This window comes from Haliotis cracherodii, unplaced genomic scaffold (genome assembly GCF_022045235.1).
Source record: "Haliotis cracherodii isolate W230 unplaced genomic scaffold, xgHalCrac1.p SCAF_5, whole genome shotgun sequence".
Taxonomy (NCBI): domain Eukaryota; kingdom Metazoa; phylum Mollusca; class Gastropoda; order Lepetellida; family Haliotidae; genus Haliotis; species Haliotis cracherodii.
Genome location: NW_027266308.1, coordinates 22429367 through 22443747, shown reverse-complemented (window position 1 = coordinate 22443747; position 14381 = coordinate 22429367). Strand labels below are relative to the sequence as shown.

The window sequence follows — 14381 nt, the reverse complement described above, 5'->3', positions numbered from 1 at the left end:
AACACATAAACTCGATCTGAACTGTGGGGCAAAAGAAAGTATACACCCATGTTTATTGGTGTCTAAAAATGAAAAAAACACACAAGAAATGGTTATTAGATGGTGATGTATTTCATTCGAGTGTCATAGTTGTGTTTCGCATGTTCAGTGTTTCGGCGACTGTTTTCAGCCAAGTAACGTTCGTGATGTTTTGTGGGAATCTAAATTTAAAAAATTACAAATTCCCATTCTTTTAATGATGTAAATCTGCAGCATGTAAGGCTAAATCACGACACAATGCCTTTTGTTCTCAACACTGAAAGGCTACAGGCTCTTGGTACATGTTTTACGCTGAATATGCGGAGAGGCTGTACACTCAAATGACTTTTTAATTGACATGGCATGATAAATATACATGTACGTTTCGAACAGTATTTGTATTGATTGATTTCATCAAAAAAACACATTTATCTGTTTTTGGATGAACGAAATCAGAGTCACTGTCTTTCTGTAACAACGTTAGGGCAGAGAATCCTGGGAAGAATACGAGTAGGAACATATATAATGATCGCTGCTCCTGATTGGCTGTGATATTAGATCGCCACGTGACTGCACGTGTGAACCGCTCCTCTCAAACGACGCCGACAGACCCGGTGACGAATATGCCCGAGAGCCACTGTCCTGTATCGTCACTTCTTCTTCATTATATATGCCGTGTTCAGCACCACGGGACCGACATGCGAACACTCTGAAATCATAATGGACAAACACATGACAAGTACGTTTGATGAGGCAAATGAAGCAGGACCACATTTCCAGTCTGCTTAATCAGTTTTATTATCAATATCAATTTATTAATTAGCGATTACCCAGGTCGTAGATGTATGTACATAAAAAACAATATCAACATACTTAATATGAGCGACAAAACCCTTTCCATATTCATAAGAAATAGCTTCTGAAGGCAGAGTCGATTGTACGATTCTAGCTATATATGATGAGCATGGGTTTGGGAATAAACTATCAAATAGTGATAATACAGCGAGTCCATTGGAGTCCATTGTACAGAACGATACGGTATATAGACAGAGTTCACCTGATTAACTGTTCTGAAATTGCTGTCATTATGCTGCAAAGTGATTCATGAACACATACATGCATGTACTTATAAAATGTTTGGAATCGTAGAATGGACAGCAGGGATTTCTAATGATTATGGAAAGGGTGTTGTCGCTTATACTTATGTGGAGAGGATTATTATGTTCCTCATCTGTTTTTCTGTGGTATATTACCCTCAAGGCTTAGTTCATTATAGCTTGTGCAATAGTCTTTTTTAACATTGGGTTCAGGTGCTGGGCAGTGCTTTGGTGTATACGCACATGAACACAGTGACAGAGAGCAGTTGTAGACCAGCCATGACGAGATAGACACTCCCTCGCATCACCTCAACAGTGGCCTGGTATAGGGAGTTGAACACCGGGGTTCCCAACAGGGTACACACTGCCTGAACCAGCATCAGACTCGTGAAGAGAGAACCTGACAGAAGATAAAACCAAGAGTGAACCTGACAGAAGATATACCCAAGAGAGAACCTGACAGAAGATAAAACCAAGAGTGAACCTGACAAAAGATATAACCAAGAGTGAACCTGACAGAAGATATAACCAAGAGAGAACCTGACAGATGATATAACCAAGAGAGACTTTGACAGAAGATAAAACCAAGAGAGAACCTGTCAGATGATATTACCAACAGAGGACCTGACAGAAGATATAACCAAGAGAGAACCTGACAGAAGATATAACCAAGAGAGGATCTGGCAGAAGATATAACCACGAGTGAACTTGACAGAAGATATAACCAAGAGAGAACCTGACAGAAGATATAACCAAGAAAGAACCTGACAGAAGATATGACCAAGAGTGAACATGACAGAAGATATAACCAAGAGAGGACCTGACAGAATATATAACCAAGAAAGAACCTGACAGAAGATATAACCAAGAGAGAACCTGACAGAAGATATAACCAAGAAAGAACCTGACAGAAGATATAACCAAGAAAGAACCTAACAGATGATATAACCAAGAGAGAACCTGACAGAAGATATACCCAAAAGAGAACACAACAGAAGATATAACCAAGAGAGGACCTGACAGAATATATAACCAAGAAAGAACCTGACTGAAGATATAACCGTGAGAGAACCTGACAGAAGATATTACCAAGAGAGAACCTGACAGAAGATATAACCAAGAGAGAACCTGGCAGAAGATATAACCAAGAAAGAATCTGACAGAAGATATACCCATGAGAGAACCTGACAGAAGATATACCCAAGAGAGAACCTGACAGAAGATATAACCAAGAAAGAACCTGACAGAAGATGTAACAAATATAGAACCTGATAGAAGATATACCCAAGAGAGTACCTGACAGAAGATATACCCAAGAGAGGACCTGACAGAAGATATAACCAAGAAAGAACCTGACAGAAGATATGACCAAGAGAGAACCTGACAGAAGATATAACCAAGAGAGGGCCTGACAGAATATATAACCAAGAGTGAACTTGACAGAAGATATAACCAAGAGAGGATCTGACAGAAGATATAACCAAGAGAGATCCTGACAGAAGATATAACCAAGAGAGGACCTGACTGAAGATATAACCAAGAGAGGACCTGACAGAAGATATAACCAAGAAAGAACCTGACAGAAGATATGACCAAGAGTGAACATGACAGAAGATATAACCAAGAGAGGACCTGACAGAATATATAACCAAGAAAGAACCTGACAGAAGATATGACCAAGAGTGAACATGACAGAAGATATAACCAAGAGAGGACCTGACAGAATATATAACCAAGAAAGAACCTGACAGAAGATATACCCAAGAGAGAACCTGACAGAAGATATAACCAAGAAAGAACCTGACAGAAGATATAACTAAGAAAGAACCTGACATGATATAACCAAGAGAGAACCTGACAGAAGATATACCCAAAAGAGAACACGACAGAAGATATAACCAAGAGAGGACCTGACAGAATATATAACCAAGAAAGAACCTGACTGAAGATATAACCGTGAGAGAACCTGACAGAAGATATTACCAAGAGAGAACCTGACAGAAGATATAACCAAGAGAGAACCTGGCAGAAGATATAACCAAGAAAGAATCTGACAGAAGATATACCCATGAGAGAACCTGACAGAAGATATACCCAAGAGAGAACCTGACAGAAGATATAACCAAGAAAGAACCTGACAGAAGATGTAACAAATATAGAACCTGATAGAAGATATACCCAAGAGAGTACCTGACAGAAGATATACCCAAGAGAGGACCTGACAGAAGATATAACCAAGAAAGAACCTGACAGAAGATATGACCAAGAGAGAACCTGACAGAAGATATAACCAAGAGAGGGCCTGACAGAATATATAACCAAGAGTGAACTTGACAGAAGATATAACCAAGAGAGGATCTGACAGAAGATATAACCAAGAGAGATCCTGACAGAAGATATAACCAAGAGAGGACCTGACTGAAGATATAAGCAAGAGAGGACCTGACAGAAGATATAACCAAGAGAGGACCTGACAGAATATATAACCAAGAGTGAACTTGACAGAAGATATAACCAAGAGAGAACCTGACAGAAGATATAACCAAGAGAGGACCTGACAGAATATATAACCAAGAGTGAACTTGACAGAAGATATAACCAAGAGAGAACCTGACAGAAGATATAACCAAGGGAGGACCTGACAGAAGACTTAACCTATATAGAAGCTGTCCTATGATGTAACCATTCAAGAAGTGAGAACCTGTCATTTATGAGTATTGTTTTTGGCTAAATAAAGCTGACATATTGAAAACGGTATCCGTAGGGGTCCTATCGGATAAAGATGAAAATATGAAATGTTAGGAAAGTATTATTTTCAGTGCTTATAAACAAACATAGTGTTGCCCTTGTCTATCGGCGTTAGAGTCAGAATTAACCATCAGGGATCTGGACTGTTATACTGTTATGTACTGTTATACTTGTTATTGTTATCAAAAGTATCAGTGTGTATCAGGGAGATATAATTGCGAAACAATGTATTGAGGACACCTGGGTTATCAGTTTCCATGTCTGTGGTGCTAGGTCTTTGCGGCTTGGCGTCTCTTTCCGAAGATATGACCATGTAAGCACTCTCCGTACCAGCATCAGAAACGTGAAGAGAGAAACTGTCACAAGACATGAATATGTAAGCACTCTCCGTATCAGCATCAGACACGTGAAGGGAGAACCTGTCACAAGACATGAACATATAAGCACTCTCCCTATCAGCATCAGACACACGAAGAGAGAACCTGTCACAAGACATGAAAATGTAAGCACTCTCCCTATCAGCATCAGACAGGTGAAGAGAGAACCTGTCACAAGATATGAACATGTAAGGACTCTCCCTATCAGCATCAGACACGTGAAGAGAGAACCTGTCACAAGACATGAAAATGTAAGCACTCTCCCTATCAGCATCAGACAGGTGAAGAGAGAACCTGTCACAAGACATGACCATGTAAGCACTCTCCCTATCAGCATCAGACACGTGAAGAGAGAACCTGTCACAAGACATGAAAATGTAAGCACTCTCCCTATCAGCATCAGACAGGTGAAGAGAGAACCTGTCACAAGACATGACCATGTAAGCACTCTCCCTATCAGCACCAGACAGGTGAAGAGAGAACCTGTCACAAGACATGAATATGTAAGCACTCTCCCTATCAGCATCAGACAGGTGAAGAGAGAACATGTCACAAGACATGAACATGTAAGGACCCTCCCTACCAGCATCAGACAGATGAAGGGAGAAACTGTCACAAGACATGAACATGTAAGGACTCTCCGTACCAGCATCAGACACGTGAAGAGAGAACCTGTCACAAGACATGAACATGTAAGGACTCTCCCTATCAGCATCAGACAGGTGAAGAGAGAGCTGTCACAAGATATGAACATGTAAGCACTCTCCCTATCAGCATCAGACAGGTGAAGAGAGAACCTGTCACAAGACATGAATATGTAAGCACTCTCCCTATCAGCATCAGACACGTGAAGAGAGAACCTGTCACAAGACAAAAAACCAAGAAAGCACAAATCAAACAAATAATTGTATCAAAGACTCTAGTTGTGGCTAAGTATCAGTGACATTAACATCAAATAAAAAAACAACATTTCCTATGATTTTACATACATGTCCAAGTACATGTACGTTTAGTGAAAGTTGATTTGCCCCGAAGTCAGCAATATCCTTGCTTTATCACTGCGGCATGTGAATAGCTTTACAATCAAGTAGTTTATGCCAATAATGCGATCCACGTGACCTTAGTCAGGGTCAATAAGGTTACTGTAACAACTGAATCCCCACTTAAGAAGGTTCTTCTGATAAGCATTGGGGGTATGGTATGGGTACTTGTTAGGTATTTGAATATGCTGATGCCTCTTCACAATACCATATCTTTGATAGAATTCGAAGATAGACATACTTAACAATGTTGTATTTCAGTACTTTTGATGATTAATACCTTGTCTGTCTTTTGGTGACATTCTGGACATGATGGCTCGAACCGTCGGGGAAATCGCAAACGTGAAAGCCTCCAGTCCTGCAACTGATTTAAAAAATTCTTTATCACAACCACATTAACATTATGTTACCAGTATGAGGTTTTCCTTATTAAGGTATGCATTTGAGGTCAGTGAGTGAATGTTGGTTTTATGTCAAAGTCAGCGATATCTTAGCCATTACACGTCGGCCTGGTGAATCGAAGATAAATCTTGGATTCTAGTGTTTGATAGAATGAGCAGCGATTAAACACACGCTCACATATTATGATCACATGAGCATGATATAAGACGACTCTAGTGATCTACTTTGCCCCAAATCAAGTTGGATTTACATTTGGGGAATTTGTTTTAAAAGATTGTTCATCCATTATCATGTGATGATGTTTCTCCTGCATCTTACCCCCATACATCATCCAGTCTGTGTACGCCAGCCCACGGAGAGTATACGCTGCCACCATCACGAAAGAGCTGGCTATTCCAATGATCTCATCACTGATACAGTGTTGGAGGAACTTAATGAGCGGCACACCAAACACCTGCTTCAGCGCAGTCCCCGCCATTGTATAATACCCAATCGTTTCAGGAGTCCAGCAGAATGGTTTGTTCAGCACATACAGCGTTCCAGTGTTGGATACACCACTCGAAGGCAAGATGAAGAACAGGTACGTCACCAAAGCTAATATAAACAGGAGACGGGTCTGTTTGGTGTCATCAAATAGATAAAATCCAACAATTCTTTTGATGCCTTTGCGGGGACCAATACACTCTTTCTGTTGCACTTCTGATCGCGGCAGAGTCTCCGTGACACACACAAGAACAAACACGACCGCCAGTAACATCAATATGACCGAGGTGAACGAAGGGTAGAGGAATCCAGTTCGCTGGATGAAGAATCCACTTGCCGTTTGGGAAGCAGCATTCGCAAGACTCAGAGTTGTTTCAAGAACGGCTATTGCTATAGTCCTGGTTTTCTTGGGAGGAGTGTTGTCGGCGGTGTAGGCATAGCTCGCAAGGAGGAAGGAGTAGTCGTAACCCGTTATACCGGAGATTATCTCCCCAATGAAGTAGTAGTTGAAGTCCAGTTCCCAGTAGATGATGGCGGTCAGTGTACAGTATCTCACTATACAACCTGTCATGGCCACAACAAACATCACTTTCCGACCAATAAAATCAGAATAGGCTCCAACGAATACGATATTCAGAACTGCAAATATACCCCGGGCCACTGTGAAATACATTTGTGCCCTTGATGCCATTTGCTGAGCCTTCTCCTGAAGAAGGTAATGTTTATCTGACTTGTTTACATAGCAGGTTTGATTAACAGAGTCATGGTGAGTTTCATTTCCAAACACCTTTTCTGTCATCCGTCTGTATAAATACTGGTCCATTGTAGGATTATGGAAATTAGTTGCTATGAAATATAGACATACCACGACGTTTCCTATGACGAGATTCCGAATGTTAAGGCTTTGACCTCCAGGCTTGGGCAGCAATGGGAACGTCTCCGTGCCCCGGCCACGGGTCTGCTTGTCATATACACTCATGTTAAAGGTTGTGTGGGAGGGTGTTCGTTAGCCCGGGGCCCCACTGAAGATGGGGTCGCAAGTACATGCAACGACGATGAACACCCACGTCATCACCGTATACAGCAACTTAACACACAAGGTATAGAGGACGGCGTCCAAGTGGCTAGGCTGTGTTCATGTAAAAGGTGTATAGAGCGTTATGCTGTGTGTGTACTTTGATTTACAGATAACTGATAACCCCGATGTGCTTATCATATCTGTAAACATCCACAATGATATACATATATTGCTATAGTCCTAGTTTTCTTGGGAGGAGTGTTGTTAGCAGTGTAAGCATAGATACGTATATCAATAAAAAAATCAAATTAACATAACCTTTTCGTCACAAATTGCATAATTGACATAAACGTCACATCGTTAATTACATAATGGATATCAACTTCACGTCACAAATTGTATAATGGAGTCCATAAGCTTCACGTCACAAATTCTCAAGTGGACATAAACTGTATGATGTATATATATTTTACGTCACACTATTCACGAGTGTACAAGAAGTACATATAAAGAAATTCACACAAAAATGAATCGCCCACGGTGACACATGATTGATTAGTGTGAAAGTATGTAATTGTATGCTAGCAGTTCTTCGGGACCGACAATTTGATATTCTCATGGGGTTGTGGTTGGGGTACGGGTCGGGGTGTGTGGGTCTGGGTTTTTATCGCAAACAAAAATTGTCCCAGAAAATTCCAAAAAAAAAATATTATTATACTTCAAACTGTTGAAAAGAAATTCATGGCCAGAGTTGCAAATAAAACAATATCTGGTTTTGTAGCTGTAGCTGAAAAAAATAAAATATCTAATATTCGATACGAACTCCCACCCCCTCCAGAATATCAAATGGTCGGTCCCTTAAAAGCTTAGAAAATGATATTCGAAACGAAATGTAAAATGTCACCTACAGTCGTGGATATATGAAGACACGTTTCAAGGCGTAACGCGGACAACTTATTTACCTTATTTGCGACGTGAAGTATATATTCATTATACCCTGTTATTGAAGTCAAGAAAATATCCATTTCACAATGTGTGCCGTGACAGGCATATATCCATTGTACCCTGTTTGTGATGTGAAAGTTATATCCATTATACTATTTGCGACGCGAAGGATATATTCAATAATTATGCCCCATTTGTGACTTCAAGAAAATATCCCTTGTACCAGTTGTCACGTGAAGGTCATATATCCATGATGCTCTATTTGTGACGTGAAAGTTATATCCAGTATACTATTTGCGACGCGAAGGATATATTCATTATACCTTGTTATTGACGTTACAAAATACCCATTGTACTATATGTGACGTGAAAGTGATATATCAACTGTACCATTTGTGACGGGAAAGTTATATATCAATTGTTACCCTATTTGTGACGTTAAAGTTATATCCATTACACTATTTGCGACGTGAAGGATATAATCGTTAAACTCCATTTGTGACGGAACAAAATATCCATATATTATTTGTGACGTGAAGGATATAAGCCACTAAATGTTATTTGTGACGGGAACGGTATCTACACAATATACCATTTCCTTGACGTATTTCTCCTGTATATCCAAGCTGCAAAATATGAAGGAGGACGCAGTTATTACGTCTATATTTTCCCTGATAAAAGCCTAATTGACAGATGGTTGTGTAACTCAATAAAAGAACGACATTGAGACACATGAGGTATCTATATCTAAATCCATTTTTAATGTGCTATATACATCGACTTCTCGAAATGTATTCGTCAGTAAAAGTTGTACGCAAATTTATATGGTTTTCCTTCATACAGATAACCGCTACAGCGACCGAAATAAATAAAGCAACATACAAAATATATTGATGTTCTATCAACACTCTCATTTACTTAAATTTTTGTACAAAGAGGTGGGGAGGTGTTTTACATTTTGAGATAGATTTTTCCCTCATATATTACATTCAAATTGAATTTAACAAGAAAATGACCAGGAGAACTTGACCGACAAACCAACGTACTTAAACCTGAAAGTCGAGTCCATTGTGAAAGCGACAGACACTTACAGTCTAAGAGAGATAACTCTAGTTACCTGAAAAGAGAACGAATGTGAACACTGTCAGTGAGTTGGGGAATTCTAATGTGTCAAGTAACTGGTATGAAATGGTAAGTGATCGCATGTTTTGTACATATTGATGGATGTATGGTTAGGTTGTGTGGAAGTGACGAGATTGTAGAAATGTCAGTTTGGGTCTAGATCTTAAATATACAAGTCGTGTTGTGACCAACTGTGTTACGATCTTTTACTATTATGTCTATGATAGTGTCTTGACGTTATCATGAAAACTACACACGATATTGTGTTTATAGATAAATATTTCATTTCATGGTCAAAAACTACTTAGCGTCCAATAAATCAACTAAAGCCTGAAACTGTTACAGTACGTGATACACAACATAGACGAAATAATGTCCGAAGGAGACTGAACGTAATACCCAGATGTATTGTTTTGGGTGTTTAGTTGTAATGGCAGTTTGTTTTCCCAAGGGTTAGATTTCGTTTCCTAGCATCAGTGTTCTGGTCCCCATAGCAATCTGAGGCAATAGAAATTCGACATATCGAAGCCAGAAAACACAATTCCACAAAGTGAATAAGAAAAGTAAAATACATATACACCTTTATTTAAAAAATAAAACATTTGCATTAAACACCACACAGCCTGATCATCGCGTCCCTTACAATCTGTCAGCACACACGACAAGCATTGAATGCTGGGGACTATCCTTCTCCGGAATACTCATGATGGGTTAGAATTAATGTATTCAGCGGCACCTAAATCACATTAAGGTCATCTACCATTTGTAGAACTAGCAGTGAGTACGTGACTGACATATGCATATCCCGACCGTCAACAATATGCAGCTATAGCCCGGCGACCTGTATACTGTAGTAGGTCAAACCACGAGCGTCAAACCCAGCGGTCAAGCCATGTTCGACACACAACAGTTTCATTTTACCACAAGCAAGATATACTGGGGATCTAGTCTGCCCCCAAATCCCCACAGAGCATCGTGAGATAATTGAATAGTCATTCATCGGAACTTTATGACGTGAGCAATAAAAAAACTCACATGCAGCGTGCATAACACACATATAATGAAAGCACTTTGGGATAATATATATGTATATAGCGTCTGTCATTCAAGTGCAATGGCCTAAGGGGATCATTTCAACTCTTGACAAAGGCAAGCCTGTTACCGGCGTCGTGAAAATGAACATCAACTAGTTGGCTGTTTTAATTTAGTGTCCATCCTCTTTGCCATACGCCGACTGAACGTGTACGTGTATGCTAGCCTGGGTGATCTCTGCCACCTCCTGGCCTGCCACCGACCGCGCATGCTCGTGCATTGTTGGATCTCCGGTTATGTCTGTCTGTGTCCCTTTGTGCACTGTGACCACGTGCTGAACATGTGGAACACCTGGTTGAACCTGTTGAACATCGCGATCGCGCGAAGCCTGCGGAACATCGCCGTTTTGTCTGATCGGTTTTGACACGAATATATAGATCCTGAAAAAAAGAATAGGCGTGATAATTGCATCCTTCTAGGATAACCCACGTGGAACAGATTTCAGTGATAAAAAGTTCAGTTTACTATTACTATAATTACTATTATATATAGGTCTTTACGAGTAAGTCTTCGGTAAACCCATGCATGCCGTAAAATGTGACTATGTTTGTCGAAAAAGGCGACAAAACGGGATCGGGTGGTCCGGCTCGCTGACTTGTTGCATGTCATCGATCCCAATTGCGTGGATCAATGCTCATGATATTAAACACTGGACTGTCTGGTACAGACTCGATTATTTATATGACCGCCGTCATATAGCTGGAATATTGCTGAGTGCGGCGTTAAACAACAAACCAACCAACCAACTTTATGTTCCGCACTGTTTGTAAAATGATCATTAGTGGAACCTAAAACATTCATTCACTGGGGACAGTTTCTCTGTGAGTATGGGTTGTGCTATAATTAACTAAAAGTTTAATGTGATAATCTCTCCTGAACAATGATAATACCTAAACCGGGCCCTGCGTTTGAATTTACTTATTCACTTCTCGGTTACAAGTTTACAATCAGGATAGGGGCGCAATGGACATACGTGTACTTCAACTAAATTCATAGCAAGGGAGTTTGACACTTTAGTCCATGCTCGTGCACATCTATATTGTTTGTTTGTTGTTTTGAAATATTCAAGCAGTATGACGGCGGCCTGTGAAGTCTGACCAGACAATCCAGTGATTGATATTATGAGCGACTTTCCACGCCGTCGGGGTTCGATGACACGAAAATGAACCACATCAGTGTGCCTGACAATCCAATCCATTGTGTGGCCTCTTATGGTCAGCATATTTTACTGGCGACCTATTCCAACCCGGAATTGCCACGGGTAGGAGTATTATCAAAACTGCGCAGCAATCCTCGATCAATCATTAGCTGACAAAATTGATTTAAGACGGTCATGGATTGTGAATATAGAGGGGAAAAGTATATTAAATACTCACCCAAGAACAATGGCACTGACAACATGTGTGCCTCCCAAGAAGATGAAGACCATCCCTCTCCACACCACCACCGTGTCCTGATATATGCTGCTGAAGATAGGAGTCCCCACCAACGAGCACATCGTCTCCACCACCGCTATACTGGCGAAGAGGGAACCTGCAACAATAGTACAGCAATGTACGTAGATGTGTATTCTTTAAAACTACGTTTGTTTACACTGCAGTCAGCAATATCCCAGCTCTAACATTGTGGCAATTGTTAGGCAGACCAGTGACTGAAGGCATAAACAGTTGTGAGGGTACGATGACTTGCAATCCGCAAAGACACCGAGTCTGACAAGCCGATCCAATTTAGATACCTCTTAATAAAAACAAATTAAGCAATAAAGAGCTGAGGACCTATCCCATTTTTGTGGTTATTATGTCTTTGGCCTGTATGTAGACTGAACAACAGAAAGCCACTTATTTTGCCTGCGTAGAGTCATCCGTTGTATCACAGGCTGTGAGTGAAGGTATTTCATTGACATGATATACTTATGATATATTCAGTACATCCTCGATAGACACAGTCTGACCTTGTTTGTTAGCTGGAGCCAACCGGGACAAGATCGAGCGAACAATTGGGAACAACGTGGCAGCAGGGGTTTTGATGCTGGCAACTGGAAGAACAATAATATGAACAGTGTTATAAATCACACATAACTTAATAAATCTAAAAAAGAGCATTTAAATGTGTCATAGCCCAAATGCTATATCAATATTAAAAGCCAATTTGAATGAATATTTTCACAAATAATGAACCGTCATTTTGGCTATTACGAGACAAATGACTCTTTTCTTTTTTTTCAGCACATGTGATCGAAAACTTAATTGTCATCCATAATTTATTAAGTACCAAAAGGGAAAACGGATTATATTTCAATTCGTTACCATCACAAATTCCCGGAAATGTAAAATGATCGTTCATACTTCCCTATGTACTTACGTCCATACATCATCCAGTCTGTGCTTGCAATGGACTGTAGGCTGTCTGCTGCACCTATCGCCAGAGAACCGATCACTCCTATCACCTCATCAATACAGCAACACTGTAACAGTCGCGTCAACGGGACACCGATCACCTGTTGTGCCACAGAGCTTATTGTACTATAGTAACCTATTTTCTCAGGGGTCCAGCAAAACGGAAGGTTCAGTTTGAATAGTGTGTCAATATTAGACGCCCCCACGCCTGGCAAGGCAGTGAAAACGAATATCAAGATAGCTAATATGAAACATATTCGCTTCCGTTTACTGCCCTCCAAAACATAAAATCCGAACACTCGTCGACATCCTTCAAGAGGTGTAATCCAACTGTTCTTCGCTCTTTTAACCCCCCTTCTCTCGGGCAGCAGTGTCACCACCAGGATAATGTCTACGAGAACGATGAGTGTGGCAGTTAGTGTTGGGTAGAAGAAGTTCACGTCTTGGATGAAGAAGCCAGCTGCTGTTGATGAGGCAGCAGATCCTATGTTCTGAAAGAACTCCACGAAGGCTATGCCCATGGTTCGAGCACCTGTCGCCGGAGTATTGTCAGCAGCATAGGCGTACGATGCAAGCAACATAGCATAGTAGCCCCCTGTTAGGCCGTCTATCCCTTCTGATATAAAAAACCAATTGATATCCAACTTCCAGTAGATAATGACTGCTGTAAATCCAAATCTTAAACAGTGGCCAGTCAGAGGTGCAGCAAAGAGGAGCTTGCGACCAATCGAGTCCGAATAGGAACCAAGCATGATGTTAGTGATGATGGCTAGACTGCTTTTCATGATTGTAAACTGCATTTGTTTGGCTGCTGCGATCTGCTGTGCCTTCTCCTGAAGGATGTAGTCTGGGTTGGATGTGTTCAGGTAACATGTGTGATTCATCGGGCCCTTCCCCGCCACCGTGTGGTTACTAAACACGTCCTCCGTCACCCGTTTGTAGAGATATTGGCTCATCACTGGCGAGTACATCGATGCCCCTAGTGTTAATATGAATAAAATCATATTGCCAAACAAGAGATTCTTGATCTGAGATTTCTTTACTCCAGATTCAGGAGTGTCCTCCACCTTTTGCAGGAGCGGTTCTGTTTCCATGTTGTATGTTGTGGAGTGCTCGCTTCACTACCTGTGATATCAACATCAATTTCGTCACATGATATAACATCACGTGGACATTGCTGTATAATATAACCTATTATAACCTAATTTTATAACAATAATCCGTGTACTGCCATGGTTATAGATAACCCATTTAGATACAGAGACCAAATTGTGAACCTTCCTACACATGTTAGCGATCCCTTGTGATAAATATAGCATGTGACCTTTTAGCGTGACACACTCAAGACGTAACGAGGACTGTGTGTGATTTAGCAACGCCTGTTTCTCAATATCTTCTAAAATGCGACGTGCTACTAGCACATTACAGTTATACGTTTCCACCGACAGTATTGCCGGGTCAAGGAAAAAGACAATGTCGCATACAAAACAGCTTATTTTAATGATGTAATTCCTATTTGAGGGCATGCCATGCCATATGTGGTGTCAAGGTGACTTAGGATCAAAAGCAGACGGGAATACTCGAGGAGTTTTAATTTTGAGGTTTGTACGGGTGTCCGGAATCTGTGACACATCTAGATAACT

General features: G+C 40.6%; 2 protein-coding genes across 2 annotated transcripts; both read right to left on the bottom strand.

Moving 5' to 3' along the window:
• Window positions 1-32: 32 nt before the first annotated feature.
• On the bottom strand, window positions 33-7277 carry LOC139444235 (lysosomal proton-coupled steroid conjugate and bile acid symporter SLC46A3-like). The gene is made up of 4 exons (XM_071225158.1): window positions 6001-7277; window positions 5561-5644; window positions 1359-1515; window positions 33-727 (listed from the first exon to the last, which is right to left on the bottom strand). The coding sequence occupies exons 1-4, from the start codon at window positions 7142-7144 to the stop codon at window positions 499-501; spliced, it is 1614 nt and encodes a 537-aa protein (XP_071081259.1). The 5' UTR covers window positions 7145-7277; the 3' UTR covers window positions 33-498.
• Window positions 7278-9844: 2567 nt separating this feature from the next.
• Window positions 9845-13860, bottom strand: LOC139444233 (proton-coupled folate transporter-like). The gene is made up of 4 exons (XM_071225156.1): window positions 12704-13860; window positions 12294-12377; window positions 11719-11875; window positions 9845-10722 (listed from the first exon to the last, which is right to left on the bottom strand). Exons 1-4 carry the CDS (start codon window positions 13830-13832, stop codon window positions 10455-10457), a joined length of 1638 nt encoding a protein of 545 aa, XP_071081257.1. The 5' UTR covers window positions 13833-13860; the 3' UTR covers window positions 9845-10454.
• Window positions 13861-14381: the final 521 nt, after the last annotated feature.